The sequence below is a fragment of the Crinia signifera genome, chromosome 19 (genome assembly GCF_055691185.1).
Source record: "Crinia signifera chromosome 19, ASM5569118v1, whole genome shotgun sequence".
Taxonomy (NCBI): Eukaryota; Metazoa; Chordata; class Amphibia; order Anura; family Myobatrachidae; genus Crinia; species Crinia signifera.
Genome location: NC_139226.1, coordinates 46,973,140 through 46,997,362, shown reverse-complemented (window position 1 = coordinate 46,997,362; position 24,223 = coordinate 46,973,140). Strand labels below are relative to the sequence as shown.

The window sequence follows — 24,223 nt, the reverse complement described above, 5'->3', positions numbered from 1 at the left end:
CATATACTGTATGTGTGTACAATGGTTATTAATGATCATGACTTAGGGTATCCATATGTTGTCTATATTAGAAATATCTAGAAATGCTTGTGCGTTTTGAAGCCATTATGAAAAAATGTCACATTGAGCTAGCTATCGTCCTCAGATTTGCGGCCAGGATAATCTCCACTGCCCCAAGAGTTGGAGGCCATAGCATAAGAAACAACGGTAGCAAATTTCAGAATAGTATGTGTGCAAGTGGATTCCCCAGTTTTGTCCACCTCACCCACCCCCTGTACAACACCCCATGTAGAAAATGTTTATTTCAAATCTAAATGGTTTATTAGTTATACCGTTACCTCCAAATGCAGTTTGTACCAATGTCACCTGTTTAGGTGACGGATCCCTGCAGCTTAGGCTAGAGCAGGGGTCCTCAAACTATTTTGCTCTGGGACCTCATCAGACAATAGAAATAATTACAGGACCCCAGCAAGTGACTGCAGAAGGTCATCCCATCACATGTGTAGTCAGCAGACCGCACATACATGGCAGCATTGTGGAGGCACAGAGTGATGGGAGGAGTCTAAACTAACAGACAATGCAACAGATCTATCAGACTCCTTGTATCCTTGACTGAGATTAGAAAGGTCGTCAGCCTGATGGTCAGCAACATAGAGTCGCGACCCCATGCTGAGAAGGTCGGGACCCACTTTGGGGCAGGACCCATTGTTTGAGAACCGCTGGGCTACAGTGATGATATCTCCTCTTTCAAGTATTAGAAGAAGATAGACAAAGCAATGATCCTTTTTCTCTTTACTTATAGCCAAAGGTAAAAGAATCATTGGTTAGAAAAACCGTTCTCACAAGTAAATCGGTTTGGGTCGTAATGTCGACGCATGCATTAGGTCGATAATGGGAAGGTCGACAGTCAAAAGGCAGACAGTCAAAAGGCAGACATGAGTTTTTCTTTTTTTTTGTCCCGAATGTCGACATAGTCAACATGGACACGGTCCAAGTGTACCGCGTCCCCTCGCATGGCTTGCTGCACTCGGCGCACTATTATATTCTCCCACCATGCTGTGAAATACCACCTGTTGGCACATCTGCTCAAGATAATGTGAAAAACTCAGGTCGCCCTTTTGACTGTCGACCTACCCTGCTTGTTGACATTCCGACTCTGTCGACCTTAGCGAAGTTGACCTATTTCAGGTGTCGACCCAATGCATGTCGACCTACTGGACTTTGGGGATATTATGCTATACATTTACATTATCTGGACTCTGCACAATACTGTATGATCCTTTATACTGGACACCGGACTATTATGCTGTACCTTGGGATTGTTTCATAAGATGGACATACTAGAACTGTACAGTTTGATACTATACTGGACATTGGAGCTATTATGTTATACATTGACTTATTCATTAGCCAGACATTGTAGAACTGTACAGTATATGACTGCATTGAGGCTATTCTAATATACACTGGGACTATATTGTTAGCTGCTCATTACAGAACTGCACAATAGGAGTGTTATAGAGGCATTAGGCTGTTTGCTTTATATTTGGGATGATCAGAAGCTGGACACTCAATAACTATACAACATGAGGCTTTTATACTGGCCATCAGGGCTATTGGGTTGCATCCACAAACCACTAGAGACAGATGAGGGAGCAGAATGAGCATTACATGTGCACAGTATATAAATCATTTGTCCATATTGCTGATCATGGTATGTGTCACTGTCTAGCCTGTGGGCCTCGTAATGGTCTTCTGCCAGCGACTGTATATGCTTTTCATATTTTCAATATAACCACAATGGTCCAGACTTTGCATAGAGTTTGGGCACCACCTGTACCCAATGTGTTCGTGCCAGTTAATGAATCCCTGCTTTTAAACAAAATCATTTTGTTATACCCAGAGCAATAGAAGACACCGCTTTAGGAATTGCAATCACAACAGAGATTTCACCCTTCTGAATCACAGCCCCACTTTTTGGCCAGGTGTTTGTACACTGTGGATACTGAGGGGGTTAATCAGCACCTCTGACTAGGGAGTTCTGCGCAGCAAGCTTGGGGAGTGGTATAGGGAGATATGTTCAGACGTTTTTGCAACTCTCAGCTGATTTTGAAGTATTTTCCTGAGGGTCTCGTGTGTGTGTGGGACGAATCGTCACCATTATTCAACTCCTGTTTGGTATCCATTATTATCAAAATGTCAAATATCTGAATCGTTTCACTATTACGGTAAGATTTAGCCTTCTGTGATGTGTGACGTTTGTTTTCAGTGGTTTTAGGTAGAATGTTGCTATTGTTTCTGCCTACAAATGTTTTATCTGTATGTTCCACAAGTTAATTTTTAACAGCATGTTCTGTATAGCTTACTACTTAAGACTTGTACTGGGGTGTAGAGAAAGTAACATAAGCACAAATGCTACGAATGATCTGATTAGGAATAGACGTTAAGGTATGTTGGGAGTTATTTGCAGCTCACCTCCTGTCACCGGTCCCATTGGAATACATTACAGTTGTACACTTAATGCTGGAGCAGTTTTGCACTCGCCTACACAGTGAATGATATCGGTGTGAAACATGGTATTGCAAAGTCTACATTGGTGATTGTTACCAGTAACAGTATGAGGGAACTTGTGTTTAGATACAAAAGTCCTTCATTGATAGATTTGCTGGATTTATTTGAATAGTTTATATTTTAGTTATGTAACTTGTTGGTTATTACATCTGTCAAGCAGAAAGTTTTATATCGCTGCAACCTTCCAAATACCTCTTGGAGATCTAAACATTCTGCTACACTGGTGTAGGCTAACTTTGACACTCCAGCTGTTGTTGAACTACACATCCCAGCATTCCCTGCTACAGTTTTGCTATTTGGCCATGCTAAACATGATGTAGGGCATGCTGGGATGTGTAGTTCAACGACAGCTGGAGTGTCAAGGTTAGCCATCAATGTTCAGCTACACATTATTTTTTTCTTCTGAAGCCTCTGCAGTCAGCAATTCAGAACATGAAGGGTCAATTTACACTTGTGGGTGCCAATGCACGGGCACGCAGGTTGTTAGTGGGGCGTACCTCTTGTGGTTTTGCACTTTGCATGCTCTGGAACCAAGCGTACCCAGATAAAGGTGACGCATTTCAGTGTTGCGACATGCGTGCAGGAGCTGGATGGCAGCTTTGCGTTCTATTATAGCTGGATCAGAGAGGAGGGGCTGGTGGAGTTGTGTGCTGTGGAGCTGGATGTAACCCTACATATATCTGTATCACTTGCAGCCAGTACAGGGCTGGTGGACCCTGGTGATGATGACTATTACACTAAGCATATAGATGGGTGTGGTATTATTCACCGACAGTCGGGATCCCGACTGCCTGGTCTCAGACGGCGTGGCCAGCGCAACAAAGCCCCTTGTGGGCTTGCTACGCGAGCCACCTATTCTATTCTCCCTCTATGGGGGTCGTGGACCCCCACGAGGGAAAATAGCCGACGGCCGTCAGGAACCCGGCCGTCTGTGTTTTAACAGTCGGGATCCCGACGTCGGGTTAATGACTGTCGGGACACCGTCCGCCACCCATATAGATAGGGGGTTTCTGTCTATAAAGAGGCATAATGGGGAATGTACGCACTGTTTCCCCATGTTCGTAATGCAGGAAAAATAATAGCCAACCTACATGGGGCTCTGCATCCATTCCATAGTCCCGTTCGGTATTATACTACATTGGCAGAGCTCTTATTGAGCCCTCCTCAATGTTACAAGGTGGCGCTGTCAGTACGTTACTCTTTCCCACACACTGCCAGTGAGCTGAGGACTATGGGAGTTTTATGCGGTGCCAGATAACTGTCCGACAGTATATGGATGCCAAAATCCCAACTGTTCAACTGCCCGACCGTAGGAATCCCAAGCAACAGGGGCTATTCTCCCTCATGGGGGTCCACAACCCCCATAGATGGAGAATAGAACCAGTGGTGAGCAAAGACCACAAGGTGTTTTTTTGTGCTCCCCTCCCCCCTTTCAGAGTACCGGCAGCTGGGATTCTGATGTCCATATAGTGACCGCCGAAATCCTGACACTCGGCCAGTCATACCACACCCGTTTATGGGCAGCCTCTGACAAGTAAGCATGTGAGAGGGGTTTAAAAAGATATATAATATATTTTTGGTTTTATTGCAATGAGAACACAAGATGCTGCTGCCAAATATGCTGACATTACAGATCCTCTGTTTGTACTTGTCCCTGTCCTAGAGGATTAATTACCGCAACATCAGATTCCTCTGCTTGAGCCTGTAGGAATATATGCAAATTAGGGAGACATCTGGGTAGCCCAAGCATTGACCAATAGATAATAAAAATAGCAAATCATGCTTTCAAATTGTTTGGAACAGAGTTTCAGCTGTAGACAAAGGGGAAGAATTATTAAGACTTGGGACAGATTCTCTAAGCTTCAAAAAATAGATAAAATAGAGAGTGATAAACAGCCAGCCAATCAGCTCCTGACTGACATTTTTCAAACACAGTCTGTGACATGGCAGGTAGGAGCTGATTGGCTGGCTGTTTATCACTCTCCATTTTATCACTTTTGAAGCTTAGAGAATCTGGCCCATAGTAGTAGTAGCAGCAGCAGCAGCAGTGGTTCATTTATTTATAAGGTGCCACAAAGTGTCCACAGCACCGTACATAGCAAACAAATGACAAGGTATAGTACAGGGTGTGTTGATAAAATACAGTATAAATAGGGGTATAGCTGGTAGAACTAAAATCAGCATCAGTTCTGTAGTAGGTGTCGAAATTGTCGAGGAGACTGAAGATGAAGTAGAGGAAGGGAAGAACAGGGCAGGAGCACAGGTGAGGTAAAAAGGTAGGGTAAGGAAGGAGGGCCCTACTCGTAAGAGTTAACATACTAAAAGGAGGTGGGTGGACGAACGAAAAACAATAGGATAAGTAGGAAAGGATGGAGGGGTAGGGTAGGCAGGATAGAGAGTGTTAAGGTGGCCATACACACGCAGATTTATCTGCAGATCTGTCTGGTTGGAACAAAAACCTGGTTATGGATGAGAGCAAATGACAGCTGACCATTTGCTTGGAAAACTAACAAACTGTCACTCATCCATAACCATGTTTTTGTTTCAACCAGCCAGATCTGAAGAAAATCTTACTAGTGTATGGGCACCTTTAGTTGCCCACAACAAACCAATCAACGCCTGATAGTCATATCAAAGACTGCGCTAGATAAATGACAAAAAATGAGTTTTGCTTTGTGAAATTTCTAATTTATAATAATAAAATAATGTCAGGACGGCCATTAATTGTCTAAAACGGCGGCGGGGGTGAGAGTTTCGACAATGCAAATACAGATAGATATGTATTTCGACTGCACACATTGCAGCAGGGAAAACTTTTGATCAAGTAATATGTTTTTAAAAAAAGGTTTGAAGGTACTAGGAATATAATGGCGTACTGATGTTTTTGGAAGTTCATGTAAATGATGTACATTTCTCATCCTGGTGAAACACCACGAAGTTCAAGATGTTGTTATATAGTCAAAGAAGCCCTTTTTGGACCCCACACGTTCTCAGAGGGTAAACCAGTGCTTCTGCCCCTTAAAGTCAATTAAGACTAAAGTAGATCTTATTTTACTCTATTATGGGCAAACGATGCCTCCCTAGTTGGATCCAGACTCAAATGACCGAAATGTGACGATTGGAGATTATCCAGAATCAAATTATCCATTTAGCAGCTTTGACTAAATTGTCCACAGTAGGTCAATTGAGCGCTTATTTGAAAAATTAGGATTTGCACAGTAATTTGTTTTCATTAGAATGACTTCATCAGTGAGATATTTCCACACACAGGATCCCCGCTGGCATGCACTCAAGGCAAAGACATTTGTTTGCTCAATTACTTTCCAGGATAGCAAAGATTTTACTGTCTATGTCCCAATGTTCCAAAACAAGCAGATTCCAAAAAATGGCAATAACTTCTAAATCAAATACAGAAAAATATAATACTACAAGCGATCACACTGCGGGGGAGGGGGGGCCTAAAATGCAGCGATCTCTGCATTTTACCGCGGACCCCCCCCCCTGCCGAGGGACACATCCCAGGAGCTGGGGGGGTACGCTGGAGGATTGCCACCCATTCCGGGGGGCCGGGAGGGGGACCAGATTTCCGGGACCCTCCCGGCCATTCCGGGAGGGTAGGCAACCCTGTGCTAGATTGCTCAGCACACAGCACTGCTGAGCGAGCTGGTTATTAATCACTGGGAGAAAGCAACTTGCAGGGCCACGCATCGCTATGGTTCCTACACACACAGCGACGAAGGGCCATTTTCTGAGCGATGTGGTTCAATTGAGTAACATCGCTCAGAAACTGCCTGCATATGGCTATGCGAGAGTGGCCCATAAGTCCTAGTCTGAGCGGTTGAGCTAAACAGTGACCTGCTCTTTTTTTTTCTCCCATATGTTACATTTATACCAAATTACAGTTCTTGGTGCCTATGGGCCAGATGTATCAAGCTTCAAAAAGTGATAAAATGTAGAGTGATAAACAGCCAGCCAATCAGCTCCTAACTACCATGTTACAGGCTGGGTTTAAAAAATAACAGGTAGGAGATGTTTGGCTGGCTTTTTATCACTCTCCATTTTATCACTTTTGAAGCTTGATACATCTAGCCCTATATGTTACAAAAAATATTGGTGTTGCTATTGGTTACGGTTATGTGGCAAAATGTCGGTCTGCCATTTACAATGCATCATCATAGTGCTCTGGAAAATCTGACAGGTGGTGAACTCGATTTTGGTATAAAGAGTTGACCGAGCACGAAGCGTGGCGAGCGGACGCAGATTGCTTTACGTGTTTTCCGCGTCCCCTCGTGGGGCTCACTGCACTTACCACACTATATAAATTCAACTCCACGCCGACGTGGATAGTAGGGGTATGAAAAGGTCGGAGGACGCATTCTGCCGCCCCTCGCAGGGTACGCTGCGCTCGCTGCGCTTTGGGGTGGCGTGGATATTGGGGTTGACGCTAAACAATGGCGTTGGTGCAGGTGCTTACATCACATACTATGCACACATCACATCACCTCTCATTGTAAGCACCCATCACATCTCATGGCATGGGTGCTTGTACAATGAAATATCGCATTGCATCGCATTTGGTGCCATGCGATCCTATGCAATATTTCATTGTATAAGCACTCCTGTGCAATTAAAATGGACATCGATTTTCCTACGCAGAATAGCACACTAAGCTATTTTCGTAGTGGGCGCCCTGCTAGGAAACAATTACCCTGACAATTTGGAGATTTTCTCACACGGACTCCAAATATACGTACCATGCCCCTTCCTGTGGTTCGCTTCGCTTGGCACACTTTGACCATTCACAACCAGAGCATGAAGAAGTCCAAAAAAAAACCAAAACAAAATAAAAAACAACTTATGTCGTCTATTGGTCTATGCCGACCTAGACACTGTTGACCTATTGGCCAGATACATGTACTCGTGAACTCTTCATTTGCACCTTCTGGATGACCTGGAACATGTGACTTGCTGAGTGGTTTGAAAACTGTGACCGTTATTTAGAGAAACCCACTAAGGAGGGATTTTTTGAAATTCATAACGCATACGGTTGTGAAAAGGGCTAAAATGTTCCGTCCAGCACACCTTTGTCAAGTTACAACTGGGCACATCAGCTAGTGTGTGTGTGTGTGTGTGTGTGTGTGTGTGTGTGTGTGTGTGTATGTGTGTGTGTGTGTGTGTGTGTGTGTGTGTATGTGTGTATATGTGGCATTGGTCTATGATGCCAGCTTCAGCTAGTTTGCCTCATTGAAACCGGCCACATCAGCTAGTTTTTTAAGGTGACCATGCAATAGTCTGATTTAGGCCGATTTCACCCGATTCCGATGGGATCCTGAGAAATCGTCCTGAATCGGATGTGTTTGATGTCCCCCTCTTGCTCCGATGCGCAGGGGACTGCGCCGGAGGTTAGACCTGCTTGCTCGTCCAACCTCGATCCCCCTCCCGGCGGCGGGGAACAGGGTTGCATGCGATACATCGATACAGCATGCAATCCTGCCACCCGGGAATGTCCTGAGCAGCTCAGGGGGGGTGGGGTGGCCCATATAGTGCTGCGATACATCGCAGTAGTGTATGGCCACCTTAAGATTATTAATATTGATTAATGGGTGATTTCAATGATTTGCAAACCGTGTGTAAAAAACAGCCACCATCAGGTGTTCACACAAATTCATATTAGATAGCTCAGCAGCATATAATAGAGCAATATGTATATTTCTGTTTGTATAGTATCTCATTCATCACTTGCCTGTGGGAAGCTCCTTGTGTTCCAGCCAGCTGGAGTGAGCATTGTGTTTGATGCGCTCCTGTAGTAGTTGCAGCATGGCTACCATGGTACACTGGCTGTGGAAGAACCATGCTCAGCCCACTGTGTGGTACTGGATTCAAGTAAGGACAAGAGTTAAATCAAATAAAGAAACCTTGTGAATTGCTATAATGCAATCTCAATAAATCTGCTTAAATTAGAAGGTTCTGAAATAGAGATGAGCTGATGTAGACATTTCATAGAGCTGGTTTTAAGTACATAAGATCCTAAACATTAAAGGGCTACGATTACTATTTAATATATACAAAAAAATACACACACAAAAAATGGACAGACACGTAGATTATTTGCAGACAAAAAAACATAACCGAGCTATTGGTACATGGACATTTATACCTCATTTACACCAAAATTCCAGATCTGACCTGGTATTTGGAACACTCTTCCAAGCCAGGTCATATCCAGGATTTGCTATGTTTACACTGCGTTGCCCGCAGTGTAAATGGGGGAGGTGCCTGGAGATGACATCATCTCCAAGCGTCAGGACCGCCAATCACTTAGGGATGGCCATTGTTGAGATTGCCATCGATGGCAAAAGTGCATCTGGCCATCAATAGTGTATTGCTATTCAATGGATGACAGTCAATGTTTTTACATATCGATGGTCATCCATTTTCTTTGATTGATTGGCCTACGGGGCTTTGGGGGTGTCGGGGGCGGAGCTAAGCTCCCTTGGTGAAAAAGCAAAAACAAAACTATTTGTTTAAGCTTGACATCTGGTTCTCCCCCATTGATGGCAAAACTATTCAACATCGGCCATAAACCATTGATGATTTCTAATCATTGATGGTCGATGGCCATCCCTACGAAGGTAATCCAAGGTAAACTGCTGGATAGCCTCTGTGCACCCCAACTAGCCCCCGTCCGCGAGGTGTATGGATGCCGCACACAGACATCCATTCGCCTCCTCGCTCCGTTGTTGTCTGCACAGTACAGCAGACAACAGCGGAGGCTGTGTGCGCCCCCCCCCCCCCCGCCCAACCTCCATACTGACCGCAGGATGCTGCAGTCCAGAGGTTGGGCTCCCCTAGTGCTGTAAATGGGAGCTGGGTCTGATGACCCGGCATACCCGTTTACACTGCCCCTCACCCGGGTCCTCCCCATGTTCCACCCTGGTCAGGACCAGGGTAGGATTTTCGGGGAAATGGAGCTTTTTTTTTTTCAGCTACCCCTTTTACACAGCGTCAAAGTAAAAGGGGTATTAAAAACCTCATGCCGCCACCAAACAGACACAACCAGGAGACCAAGGAAAGCCACTTATAACGTTTTAATCCCACGCCACTTGCAAACAATATTGAACGCTGCCAACACCTTTACCCTAGTCTAGTGTTCCAGCATAGTCAAAATCAGCCACAGTCAAAATCTCAAGTAAATATAGTGAAAATTGTATGTTTCTGGGCTCTGGAGATTTCAAGGAAATCGCAGTCCAAATCATACACTCCCAAAATCTCACCGTGTGACTGCACCTTTAATATAATTACAGAACTAAAACATACAACTCTGCCAATCAGAGGCTCATGTGGGAAGCCCGAGGCTATCACTTTTCAGAGGTTTTGTGAACATTAATTAAGTTGTTTATAACATTACTACTACTTTTTTTTCATAAGTAACCTCTGTATAGTATAATAAACTAGTTAAAAGCCTATAAATGTACTTTCACTTTGAGCTGTGACAGTTTTTAGCCCACAAACTCTCCACCCCACCCCCACTCCCTATCTGCTCCTACCTCCAATCTCTGTCTTCACAGCTCCCTCTCCATATCCAGCACGTTTGAAACACATCAATGTTCCTGCAAAAACTGCTTTTACTTTATGACCCCTTTCAGCACAGAAAGGAGTAATTTGATCGGTAGAGTGGCCTCTAGTTGTAAGTGGCAGTACTCCACCTCCTAGTGGTGAGGAGTAGTTAGCCTTTTATAGTGTTCACAGGGTGCTGACCACTGAACAGGGCACAATCACATGACCAGGAGAGGCAGAAGCTGGTAAATACATAGACTACGGATAGAACTGATCTCATTGTTGCTATGATACGGCCACCCGTAACCGTTTATCGCAGCAAATCAGCACACAAAATAGAAACAGGAGTGTGGCAATTGTCACGGCAACCATAAGTGCGGCTACATCTGTATGACTTCAGATAAGAACCACTTGGCCCATCTATACACCCACTTATACCCCCAATTATACCCTTTAGAGACAGCTGAAACCGAGGTACCCCTATATTTTACAGATGGGTATAATGCTGCTACTGCTGTTGGGTGTTGAAATATGCATTGAACAGATGATGGTAACTGCATATATATTGGCGCCAGGTTAGTAATTGGTTTAGGTGAGGGAAATGTATGTATACATCACAAGGTGTGCCAAAAAGTTTAATTTTAATATTTTTGTTTGCATAATAACTTTTATTTTAGCTTCAGCTGAGTTTCCCTATCCCCAGATTACTCTTATTTTTTTGTTACCCTTTACCTTTTTTGTGCAGGCACATTTTAATTGTAAATTGGGATTAATATGAACATTTTTGCATTTGATCTAGAACTCAGGCATATCTTGATTTGTTACACAGGAACGCCAGAGGTTGGAAACCATCTTAAATTTGTGTGCGGAGTACAGTAAGTCTGATGAAACCACTTCTCCGCCTGCTCGTCTAGAGGATCTATGGTCCTTTCCCTCCGTGGGGACGAAAGTGGAAGGCTCTGCGTTCTCTGACACCAGGAGGCTGTCATGGGACAGTGCTAAAGGTTGCAGCCGTGAAAACGGCCGGAACCAAATGAAAGTGAAAGGAGAAAATGAAGAGGAAACCCAGAGGGAGGAAAACAGCAGCACAGAGAGTACCCAGCACGAGGTGAGCGCTTTATGTATTTAACACTGTACTATAAAGTGACGGGCATTATAATCTGCAAAGTCTAGTACACAGACTGTGTGACTAGGGAGGCCAATCCTGGGATCGGCGGGATCCCGGGATTTTGGCCTAAAATTTACAGTATTTGAATCCCGGGATTGAAGCTTCCAATCCCGGGATTAGTACCCCATGTAAAATTCACTTTTTTTTTTTTTTAAAGCCGGGCAGTGCTGAGCAGTTTAGTATATGACCCAGATGCTGCCCCGCTGTTTGGGACAGTTATCTGTGCTGACAGGCATGGTGGCGCGCAGGCTGTGCAGCATCACCCCTGACATCATGTCACTCTGCGCAGCCTGGCTGCCGCTATGCCTGTCGGCACAGATCACTGTCCCGAACCTGGGCACACGGCCACACCCCACTGTGCCGTCCCTAGCTGCCCGTCCGCAGGAGACGTGCTCCTGCTCCTGCATGTTACCACCGACATAAGTGACTGCACTGTCACTTACAGGGGGGATGGGAGGATTGTCGGGGGTTGTAATTTATAATGACATTCGGGGGGCGGAGACATTTTTTTAGGTGCTTGTGGAGTATCACGGCTCCCATTGTATGGCATCGTATGCCATATGTAGTGGCATACGATGGTATACGATGCAATGCGATTTTTACCGATTTTTGAGCATTTTTGGTCAAAAATCGTATGCGATCGCATCGGATGCCATACGATGGCATCCGATGCGATGGCATACGTTTTTGATCTTAAATGCATCCAAATGCATTAAAATTAGTATGAAACATGTTAATTGGCCCCCAACTGTCATTTTTCACTGTGTACCACCCCCAATATCAACGCCAACCCGAAACGTGGCGAGCGGTGGCGGTACGCGTCCTACGACCTTTTCATACCCCCACTATCCACGTCGGCGTGGAGCTGAGAATAGAAAGTGTGGCGAACGCAGCGAGCCACCGAGCCTGAAGCATGGCGAGCAGACGCGGATACCTGTGATGCCCGCGAGGGGACGCGTATAGCTGTGAAGGTATCCGCGTCCCCTCGCGGGGCTCGCTGCGCTCGCCACGCTTCGGGCACGGTGGCTCGCTGCGCTCGCCACACTTTCTATTCTCAACTCCGCGCCGACGTGGATAGTGGGGGTATGAAAAGGTCGTAGGACGCGTACCGCCGTCCCTCGTGGGCTCGCTGCGCTCGCCACGCTTCGGGTTAACGTTGTTAGTGGGGGTGGTACACTATGAAAAATGGCATTTGGGGGCATTTCACATGTTTACTACACATTTCAATGCATTTTGATGCATTTCAGTGCAAAATCGGGTGCGATCGCATCGATGCGATGCGATTTTTTATCATACGATCAGCATACGATCAAGGTCGTGGGAGCCGTGATACTCCACAAGTACCTTTTTTTTATTTTTTTATTAGAGAGGCCCCATTCCTGGGATTTAAAAAATGCCCGGGGATTGGCATCCCTATGTGTGACAGACACAAGGGAGGTTATTCTGATTTACACGCAGCACTGCGAAGTTCGCCCGCACCCACCCCCCCCCCCCCCCTCGCTTTGCATAAACATCCATTTGCAGCCTTGTGAGCGAAGACCACATAATTCGATGGTCGCCGACCATCGAATGATGTGGAACGAGCACGCAAATCTAAGACACTCTCAGGCGTCACTGCCGAATTTCTTTGGGAACACCCAGCATTTTCATGGAAACACCCACCGGTGGGTGTGTATTGGATGGCGATGCCCATTCGCACCCGGCGTCTGTACATGCACTGAAGTGTGGATGTGCAGATGCCGAACATCGCTTCCCTGTGCGAATGCGCGAGGGATGGAACAGACCTGAATAAGACCCAAAGTCTGTATATAAAGAGCTGTCATACAGAATCCCTGGCTTTTTTTCAATGATAATGTCTGTTGTGTTTCATGTGCAGATGTAAACTAATAGAGATACACATAGATATACAACTGTTGTATGTCCACTTAATCAGAAGACGCACATTCAGGGGACAAAGATGCTACACACCACTTGGTGCAGCTCTCTTACGCCACATGCCATGTTGAGGGCCGGTGTTTGAGGACACCTATATAATCGGACCTACACAAGTAGCAATTACTGGGCATTTTCTAAGCAATCTCACTAGATCGCTAAGAAAATGCCGCTACATTGCTCCATGTGTAGGGGCCATAGTGATGCACAGCGCTATCTCCCCTGGGATTAATATCCAGCATTTTGGATACATTAAGGTAACTCTGTCCCCATCAAATCTCTTAGCACACAGCTTTGACCCATCTTGCTGAGCTATCTAGCATCACTCAGAATGCTCAGCAGAGTCGCTATGTGTGTAGGGCCATAATAACACTCACAAGGTCATTACTGCAAGCCAGACACAAACGTTATCACAGCCAATGAGTGATTTCTGCTGACTGCTTTATAAACCCACCTGAGGCCGATCCACACAAGTTAATCTATCATAGGCCTTCATAGGACTAATGAGCGAATGCCTACCACCTGCAGATGTCAGCGAAAGTGTCAAGGCAACCATCACAACAATGAAATGCTATGGAATAACTGAGCATGTCACCGAGTCCGGCGCTACTCCTGATCCACTGTTTCTTTTCCCTTTTCAGCAGGAGGATGCCGTGTCACCTGGTGAGTTGGTCGCTTTGGAGGAACAGCGCCGGGCGACTTTGAGCCATGTGGATCAGCTGAAGAACAGAGTAACGGAACTCGAGAGACAATTACAGGAGAGTGCGCGAGAGGTTAGAGACCATCCTGGCTGGGAGTGACGGATTCCTGGCATGTTTGTTCAGGCACATGGAAAGCAGACCTGTGTTGTGACCGGCATTTCGCTGTTTTGTTCTAAAGGGGGTTGATGCATCCGTCTATGCAGGGGTGGGGGGTAAGAAGATACAGGAAGTAATGATGGTACAGCGTGTAAATAACCAGGAGTAATTCCGTACCACCTGTTGCCTGTTGTCTCTTCCCCTATGCAGGCAGAGATGGAACGAGCCCTGCTGCAGGGCGAGAAGGAGGCTGAGCTCTCCCAGCTGCAGCAGGAACAGAGGGTGATTCAGCAGCTACAGGACAGTCTGAGCTCCCTGGAAAATAACATGCAGAAGGAAAAAGAAAAGGTACCAAACATCCTGTAAGACTGCAGGGCGTACTCACTCCCCCATTGTTCTTTCCCTCTCCATTCTCCATTTGTTTCCAGCTCTTATTGTTCTTCTACCTCTCCGACCTTAACACGGGAAGAGTATTTATATTGGCTGAAATACAATGGTCTGCAATTGTGCTAAATCATTTAATTTGGATCTACAATGCCTTATTGGTTTGCTTTCATTGCCAGAGAGGCCTGCCAACAACATGTTCTGAGCTCCCCCCCCCCCCCCCCCCTACGACACTCCTGCCTGTGTAAATGACAGATCGTGTATATCTTTGCAGCTGAATTGTGCTTCACCTTTTTGTGTTCATTGTAAGACGTTCCAAGGGGTATAAAATGTGACCATACAAAGCATAGTATAAATTCCACATTATGGAGTTAACAATGAGTGATTTTCTTGTTATCACTCTTGAAGAATGTTAAATGGTTCCCCAGCCAATCCGCTCCTGTTCTGTGTTTTGAAACTTATTTTTCAAACACGTGACAGGAGCTGATTGGCTGGAGCAACGTTTAACATTTTTTCACCAGGGGTAACAAGAAAATCACTCGTTGTTAAATCTGCCCCTTTATTTGGTGATCAGACGCTGTTTTCTCTGGAGTAGATGAAGGATTTTGTTATTCCTAAAGAAATCTTCCAGACATTAGGTCATTTTTTAACCCTTAATCCCTCCTCCTTCATCACCATATAAAGAAAAACCTGCTACAGTTCAGTTTTGTGACCTGCGGAGGGGGTTTACGGATACAAATGACCTAATAACTACAGTTTCCCATCAATCATTCGAATACATTTGAATAAATTGTAATATTAGTTTGGGAACTGTTCCCGTCATTCCTTTGGTTTAGTACTGTGTTTCACACAATATAGTCCAGTCTGTTTCTGTTTCAGACTGCTATCTACAATAAACTGAAGCAGGTTGCTACGGGTTACTGCGCTTCCCTGCACCGTTACTGCTGATTCAGTCTAAACTTATTTGTGGATTATATACCTATTATATCAAGGTGGTTGTAGTTGTATGCAGCTACTATGACAGTGATGGCTAACCTTGACACTCCAGCTGTTGTTGAACTACACATCCCAGCATGCCCTGCATCAGTTTTGGCATGGCCAAATAGTAAAACTGTAGTTCAACAACAGCTGGAGTGTCAAGGTTAGCCATCACTTTACTATGATAAGTCAGGAGTATATATCTCCATTTGAAGGTGTTCTCCTTTGATTAACCTGACCTTCTAACTATACTAACATCCCGTCCACTTTCACTTTGCATGCTTTAGTTGCTGTGTAGGTAAGTAAAATACGCCTAAAGAAGTTATCTACTGAGATCATAGAGCAATGGTTTCCAACCTTTTCCCATTTGTGTAAAAATACTATGAAAAATACAACTGAATTGACAAAAAAAAAAAAGACTATGGGTGAAATTTAATAGGATGAGAGATTCAGAAAATGAGAGATTTGGTAAGAAATCTCCAGGGTTTTTTAAAGCGGCAATCATTTCCAATTCAAAAACAAACTGGTTTTGCAGTGTAAATGATTCCCGCTTTAAAGACTGGAGATTTCTTACCAAATCTCTCACATTTTATAGTCCATCAAACTTATCTGATATTACACACATAGGGACAGATGTATCAAGCTTCAAAAAGTGATCAAGTGTAGAGTGATAAACAGCCAGCCAATCAGCTGCTGTCATGTTACAAGCTTGGTTTGAAAAATGACAGATAGGAGCTGATTGGCTGGCTGTTTATCACTGATCCACCTGATCCATTCTGTTTAGCACTATTGCATTTTATTCGGACACCTTGGTTGGAAACCACTGCTACTGTAGGTATAATCATACGAAGTAGCTGTTAAGTGAATATTAGTTCTCTGTTCTAGAACAGTGCTGTGTTTATTGGCATATGTTATAATATCAATACTTCACATTTGGCAGTGCTGATAATTGTGATGCCTTTTTTTGGGTTTGTGTATATTTAATCTGACTGTAAATAGTGAAAACTGTTTGTTTTTTTTGTTTTTTTTTCTCTATGCGTTTAGAGGGTGACGCTGGACCATGTAGTATAAGCCTCCTTTTTATGTCAGAACATTAAATAATTCTAAAGGGGGTATTTCTCAAAGTTTGGACAGAGATAGAGTACCAACCAATCATTTCCTGACATTTTGCAAGCACAGCTTGGTGATCTCCACTGGTTTGATAATTATCACTCAAAACATTTTGTGCTCCTTCCTCTCTTACTGCCACATCCTGGAAAATTGTACATCTAAAGGTGCGTACACACGGGCATTTATCGCTGGCAATATGGTCACTGAGCGACCATATTGCCAGTGATTGGAGTGTGCACAGGCGATAAATCTCCAGTTATGAGACCATGGGGGCTGTTTAAAATTGCCAACAGATAAAAAAAAAACTGCACCTTTAAATATACTTTCTAAGTGGAAAACTTGAACTTGGCAGTCCCCTATGGTGCCAAATGCGTTTTTATAATGTGGTCAACACTACATTCAAATGTAGTTCTGTTGGTCACATGATACAGGCTAGATGTTTATTGCTCAGAAGCTTTTTTTTTTTTTTTAAGTCCCATCTCTAAAGATACTAGGGACCAATCGCAGCATACAGACGTATTCCCCTCTTATGGGGCCTGCTCATGGGGTGATTTCAGGGCAATCTCTAAGTGATCTGACTTAATTTGACTTGACCGCTTAGAAAAAGCCTCTACATCACTCCACACTAGCTCCTACATCTATATCTCTGTGCACATGTTACATCTGCCCCACCTGCAGTGCAATATGGTTTTGTCCATTTCAGGAAAAAAAAACGCTTTGCGATCAGGTCCGTATTACCCCATAGTAAAAAAAAAAATGCATTCCAATGCCTCACAGCACAAACCCCCCCTGAACTAGTGGCACTCTTCAGGATGAGAAGGTTTAAGAGGAAGGAGCACATAATTTTTAGATGTATTTAGTGGAGACTTATACCCCACGGTCCGGTGTCTGCAAACGGATGAAATAGAGACAATATTTTATCTTGTTCTTGAGTGCTTGTAATAAAGTGCACAGCAATCTGTTGCAGTTCCCTCTGGCAGTGAAGTTAAAATGACTGAATGTCTCGATCCCTCTGACACTAACACAGGTTGTGATTTCCAACCTCCTCTTCCTAGTTCTCTTATGTTTTGTCTCTACTTCCGTCTCTCCTGCCTTGTGCCTATCCTCTTCTACCTGATTATCTGACCCTTTCGTTCTCTCCTGTTTCACTTTTCAACCTTCTCTGCTTCCTCTTTATCCAGCCTTTTCTGGCTGTGCATGGCTGAGGTTACAGTGCAGTGTCCTGTTCCCCATTTTGTCTTTTGGATAACCCCACGGGATTAAGGTGCGGGAGAAGCTGGAGCAGCAGAGGATGGAAATGCAGAGTGTTCAGCTTTCACACCATGAACTGCAGAGGCAACTCCATAATTGCCCCGAAGCTCTAAGGGAGCAAGTGCAATGCCAGCTCACACGGGTCAGTCTGCAGATAGTAGACCCTTCCTGGCACATCTCTATCACATACCTCAAACTTTTATTTCACCATCATATACACACATACACGTCCCTCTCTCTCCGTACCTGTCTATTACACACCCAGTTTTGTAACCTGTTCATACTCTCATATGTACACCATTTCTCTATCCCTCATTGTCTGTTACTACACATTTATACCGTTCATTTGCATATTAATGCTCGCCTTATTTTTCCTCCTATCCCATATACATTTTGTGGTTCTTGTATGTGCTTAAACCTTCCTTTCTCAAGCATAGTTACTAACACTTGTATATCTTATTTTGTGTTTTATTTACCTTTTTTTTTTCTTTTTTGTAAACACCTCAAATCAACCCAACAATTTAGCACATCCCACTGTACAGCACCCTAATAGGGCCACCCTCCGTACATTTCTGGATGAATAGACATAGAAAAAACAGGGGTACCTAATGGTCCAGTAAGCCAGGCATGTCCAAACTATGGTCCTCCAGGGGTTGTGAAACTACAAGTCCCATCATGCCTTGCCACAGTTTTGTTATTAGGGAATGCAAAAACGATTGCAAGGCATGCTGGGATGTGGTGTTGCACAACAGCTGGAGGGCCGTAGTTTGAGCATGCCTGCAGTAAGCCCTTCACCACTGAGGCTTCTAGATCCTGTTCTAAACCTATTTTGGCACTTTTTGGTTTTATTATATTCAAACATCGATATCCAGAATTTGTTTATGCAGTATCCACACAAGTTAGAACTGGTTTTCACAGAAAACGGTGAGCTTTCAGAAAGTGACATTAGTTGGTTGGTTTATATCTCCTCCAATACCAAAGAAATAAAAACGTTTTTTTTTTTCTAACGGTCACCGAGAAGTACTTTTTGTTTGGTACCTTTATGCTCTGGCAAAACATGTTGAAAATTAGACCACCTACTCCGGTGTAAGGTTTCTTGGCACATTAGGTTTACTTCAACCTACTGCCTCCGACCCAACACTGCCACCAATACCCACTTTCCAGCTCCTCGAGTGACAGTGTGAAGGTGGCATCTTCAAAGCTCCACAGCCACCACCTATATATATGTATATCCTTAGGCATCCTTTATTTTGTGATAGGCAAACCCACCCCCTGATCCCAGAACCCTAGGCAGCTGCCTAATGGTGGAGATGGCTCTGAATCTACTCCATTACATGATGGCATCATTTTGTATATTGAAGCGGGAAAGCAGGATAAACAGCCAGCCAGTCAGCTGCTGTCATGTTACAGGCTGGGTTTGAAAAAAATGATAGGTAGGAGCTGATTGGCTTGTAGTTTATCACTCCCCACTTTATCACTTTTTGAAGCTTCATACATCTGGGCAAAAGTCCCAGACGAGAGCCCCTACTGAGAACTCTTCATTGAAAATAGCCTGTAGGAAGTTTTTCAGCTGACATTGGAATTGACTGTCTGCTGTGCAGCATTAAATAATGGCCTTACTATGCCAATATTATCTAACCCTTTCTATAAGGCTCCTTTCAAGGTTATGGCTGTTCTGCTTTGCTGGTGTGGCCAGATCACAAGCATCTGCTTGGGGCTCTGTTTGTCTTTCTTTCAGTGGATCCGTTTAATGCTGATGCTCTATTTAAATACACGCTACGGATGCTGATGTTTCCGGCAGTGGAGATGCCAGGATAGAAGCGCAGAGGTCTTTTTATAGCCTTCCCCTGCCCTGTCACAGTCTGTTCTATTCCCTTTCTTCTCTGCTGCTCCATGACTGGAGAGAGCAGACACAGCATCCTGAGGGCTTATTTATTCACCTGGCTTAATATAAGGGCTAATGAGCCAATCAGATTTAAGACCTAAAATTAGAGTGTTAATGAATCAACTGGAACGGTCACCACAATTGGCACATGCCAAATTCACTTTTTTTTAATTCTATTAAATTCAGCAACTACTGTTAAGCAGTAATGGTGTCCTAAAATGTTTGCCATCAGGGTGATGTTTTTACCCCACAGAGGGGATATTAACCTCTTCCGCGCTGAGGTCCTATGAATCCTGCGCTCTTAGAGGGGATACGATCACTAGCCTAGCATGTAGGTAGACATGGCTAAGGTGGCCAGGGTTGGAAGGCCGGCACAAACACTAGGTCTACAATGAGAAGATCGCCAATGGTGGACATGATTTTTTTTACTTTTTTTTTTTTTTGAGCCATCATGTACCGACAGGTGGTATTTCATATGAAACCATTCGTTACGGTGTGGTGGGAAAATATAATAGGGCCCGAAGCATGGCGGGCCATGCGTGGGGACACGGAAGACTAAGACAGTGTCCATGTCGACATTTGGGACAAAAGAAGTGAAACTCGTGTTGACCTTTTGACTGCCATGATGGGTACTTGTTTCCTAGCACAGCCACATCGATTTCCATCGGGGTGGTCGTTTCGGAAAAATCGCGTCGGTCGCATCGCATGCGATTTGGTCACATGCGATGCGACCGACCCGATTTTTTTATTGAATCAAATGTGAATAGGGTCCCTGTGACCCGATTTTACATTGGATTCAATGTAAAATATTCTCTAGACCCCCAATTTTACACCGTAAACCACACCCCACGATTGACGCCAACCCGACGTGGATAGTAGGGGAATGAAAGGTCGGAGGACGCGCACCGCCGCCCCTCGCGGGCTCGCTGCGCTCGCCACACTTCGGGTTCACGTCAATTGTGGGGTGACGACAGGGACATATATAATGTGAAATGGGTCATATTGGCCCATTTCACATTTTTTACTATGTGAGATGGACTTAATCAAGTCCATCTCATCTTGTGCCATTATAATGGCACAAGACCGATGCAATGCTCCCGATTTCAATGTTAAAAAATATTTTAACATTGAAGCCTATGGCAAAATCGCGGGCATCGCGTCGGTCGCGTCGGGGCCAATGTTAATGGTCGCGACCGACGCGATGCCCGCGATTTTCCCTTTGCCGGCAAAATGGACCTGATTTCAAAGGAAATCTGGTCCATCGCGGGCATCGTGTACCTTAACTTAAAGGTACACGATGCCCGCGATTGTGGCCGTGCTAGGAAACAAGTACCCCATGATGACCTATTTCAGGTGTCAACTTAAGCCCTGTCGACCTTCAGTGGTCAACCCAATGTATGTCTACCTTAATTGAGTCAAACCTATGATAAATACCCCCTTAAAGGTTTTAGGCCTTGTGCATAGGTTATAAGTGGTTTCTCAGCTTATATCCTCTTTGGGGATTGTGCACATTTCCCATTGGGGATATATACTGCAGCTTATAGATTAAGGCACAGGTTCTCAAAGTCGGTCCTCAGTACCCTACACAGGGCATGTTTTGCAGGTCTCACAGAATCACAAGTGAAATAAATAGCTCCACTAGTGAATCTTATAAAATGTCAGTCAGTAATGAGTGCACCTGTGCACCTGCCGGGTGACCTGGAAAACGTGAACTGTGTGGGGTCAGAGTTTGAGAACCCCTGGATTAAGGTGTTAGATGATGCCACTTCTCAAGAGTTTGGTGAGAGATATACTCTACAGTGACCGGAATAGTTAAGGGATGAGTTTAAGCCGTAGCTGCTGACTCTGGGCATTGTCCGCAAATTTATCTCTAAAGCCCGGTACACGTGGGGCGATTTCAGCCGAAATCTCCAGGGATCTGGTCACTGAGCAACCAAATCCTGATGCGTACAGGGTAGCGGTTACTGGGAGCGCGCTCCCGTGAAAAGCCCTGCAGCATGCTCCTGCAACCAGTGGCTTCCCCCGGCAGAGTGTCTCGTTTTCATCGGGACACTCCTTACGCTGTGTGTCACACAGGGCTGGTACCATCCCTCTGGTTGCACACAGTCACACTGTACAGAATCCCAAGAGGAATGCTGGAACTTGTAGTACTACACCTGCTGGAGATCCACAATCTGTCCTCCAGTAACCTAAAAAAAGCAATTGGGCTTAGTTTACTCCCCTGTTATCTACCCTAATCTGCCTTACCATCATTGTAAAAAATGTATCAATAAAAATAAAGATTTTTTTTATTTTGCAATAAATTTTGTTGTACTAATTAACTAAATGCATGCACTTCTATAACATTATTATTTAGATCATTATTAGATTCTTATTCCATCTGATTTTTCTCATAGGCCTTTGTTTTATTCTCAATGTTTCTAGTTTTCTAGTAAATAACGAGAAGCCAATGAGAATATTCCCAGCAGAAAATACTATTTGGGCAATTGTTGGATATAAAGATAAAAACATAAGTTATTCTGTAATAAATGCCTATGCCTATATGGAAATACATTGTGACTTGGATTATAGAACCTACGTGACGTGACTTTGAGGTCTATGTACTAAGCGTTGGGGAGAAAGAATGAGATAAACTACCAGCCAGTTCGCTCCTGTCTGTTTCAAACACAGACTGTAACATGGCAGTTAGGAGCTGATTGGCTGGTACTTTCACTGTCCACCGGTATCCAAGGATTAGTACTTAAGGTCCATACACAATGAGTGATTTTCCTCCTTGCTAGCGATTTCCACGGGTGCGGACGACTTTCCATAGCAGGACGCTATGGAAAGCCATCCACCACATTACTCATCTGCTGGTAATACCAGCAGATAAACGGCCATGGCAGGTGATAATGCGGGAGTGCGCAACAGACCTCACCGATTATCGCTGCCCCATGAACACTGGGCGGCATTTGAGCTCAAGCTGCTTTCGGCTACAAATCGCCCAGCATGTATGGGCCTATAGACACCATTGTTAATAAACCAGCAGTATAGGAATGAAAGATTAGTAAACCTATTTAAATAAATTAAAAATAGATTGAGAAATGTATAAAAAAAAATTGCACTGTGTAAAGGGACGTAGGCCCTTATTCTGGTTCACTCGCAAAGATCTATATTACAGTGTAAAAATAAAGCAGTCAGTATTTTTCCTGCTCATAGATAAAATAATTCACCCAAATGTAAATCTCTCTGCACATGTTACATCTGCTGTGCGTGTAGGACAACCTGCACAATGGGTAAGGTTAATGCTCCGCAAACCCTTGTAGGTTCCAGTGTATAGTATACGATATAGGCTGCTGCAGTTGTGCATTTCCTGTGATTCAGATACGCCAGTCCATAAATCACATATTTCAATACACAATCCTATGAGCGAAAATGTATGATTTAGGGGGGAATTTGTGGAAAAATCGCTGTGATTTAGGGTGTCATTGCTGGCTTTCCCATACCAATGGAATGGCTCATGGAGGGCATCTGCCATAATTCTTGCCTAATTAATTGATTCCTTCATGTTTGGTGGAAGTAAAGGTGCCCATACTCTAGTCCGATTTGGGCCGATTACACCCGATCCGAATGGATCAGGCCGAGAAATGTGCCCAAATCGGATGTGTTTGACGTCTCCCTCTGGTCCGATGCCTGGTCCCGCGCTCATCAGACCTGAGCTAAAGGTTAGACCTGCTGCTCGTCTGAATTCTGCCTCAGCCCCCCTCCTGGCAGTGGGGAACTGGGGTTGCATGCAATACGTTGCATGTGTAAGGACCGCATGCGATCCTGCTGCACAGAAAAGGTCCGGGTGGCCCAGGGGGTTAGATTGCCATACGCGGCCACCTTAAGATTCTTTTGGCCCAAGTTGGGGAGCTCCCCAGTATTCGGTGCATTAAAAGTCTTTGGGCCAGATGCACTAAGTGATAAAATGGAAAGTGATAAACAACCAGCCAATCAGCTTCTGCCTGACATTTTTCAAACACAGTCTGTGACATAGTAGGTAGGAGCTGATTGGCTGGCTGTTTATCACTCTCCATTTTATCACTTTTGAAGCTTAGTGCATCTGGCCCTTTATGATTATTTATTATTCTGATTTTTTCTTTACAAGACGCCTCAAAGTGTCTGTAATGCCATACAAGACAGCAGAAAAACATTGTCCCATATTAAGTTTGCTAATGGAAAATCCTGTGACTTCCCATTGAAAAACATATACACCCCCCCCCCCCCCCCCCCAATATAAAGCATAACCATTATTTTCCCCAGAACCTTACCATACACCACTCATTTATATATACTTCTCTTTATATTCCTTTACCGCTGTTTCTGTGTTCTTTCACTGTTTCATGGACCTTTCTATTTCGCAATTTGTCACCCCCCTCGTTGCACACACCATTCTCTCTGTACACACATTCTATTACCTATTACACATGCGACTGACAATTAGGTAAGTTCATAGAAGTAAGTATACATTAACTGATATCTACCATTAACAATTACTAAACTCGGAACTAGATGCTGTGTGTTAAATATGAAGCAATGATTTGTTTTTACCTGGACAGAAATTCATTA

The 24,223-nt window shown here is 44.3% G+C and overlaps 1 protein-coding gene across 22 annotated transcripts in view; it reads left to right on the top strand.

Annotated features, from left to right (window-relative positions):
* Positions 1–24,223, top strand: part of PHLDB1 (pleckstrin homology like domain family B member 1) — a 198,677-nt gene that overhangs the window by 148,268 nt on the left and 26,186 nt on the right. For 18 of the 22 annotated variants that reach the window (XM_083162499.1, XM_083162498.1, XM_083162497.1 and 15 more), the window contains 4 exons: positions 10,958–11,236; positions 13,870–14,001; positions 14,236–14,373; positions 17,762–17,890. In XM_083162499.1, the coding sequence (XP_083018625.1) occupies positions 10,958–11,236; positions 13,870–14,001; positions 14,236–14,373; positions 17,762–17,890 (678 nt within the window). The remainder of the gene's footprint in view (positions 1–10,957; positions 11,237–13,869; positions 14,002–14,235; positions 14,374–17,761; positions 17,891–24,223) is intronic. The other 4 variants (XM_083162489.1, XM_083162495.1, XM_083162496.1 and 1 more) reach the window with 2 other exon arrangements.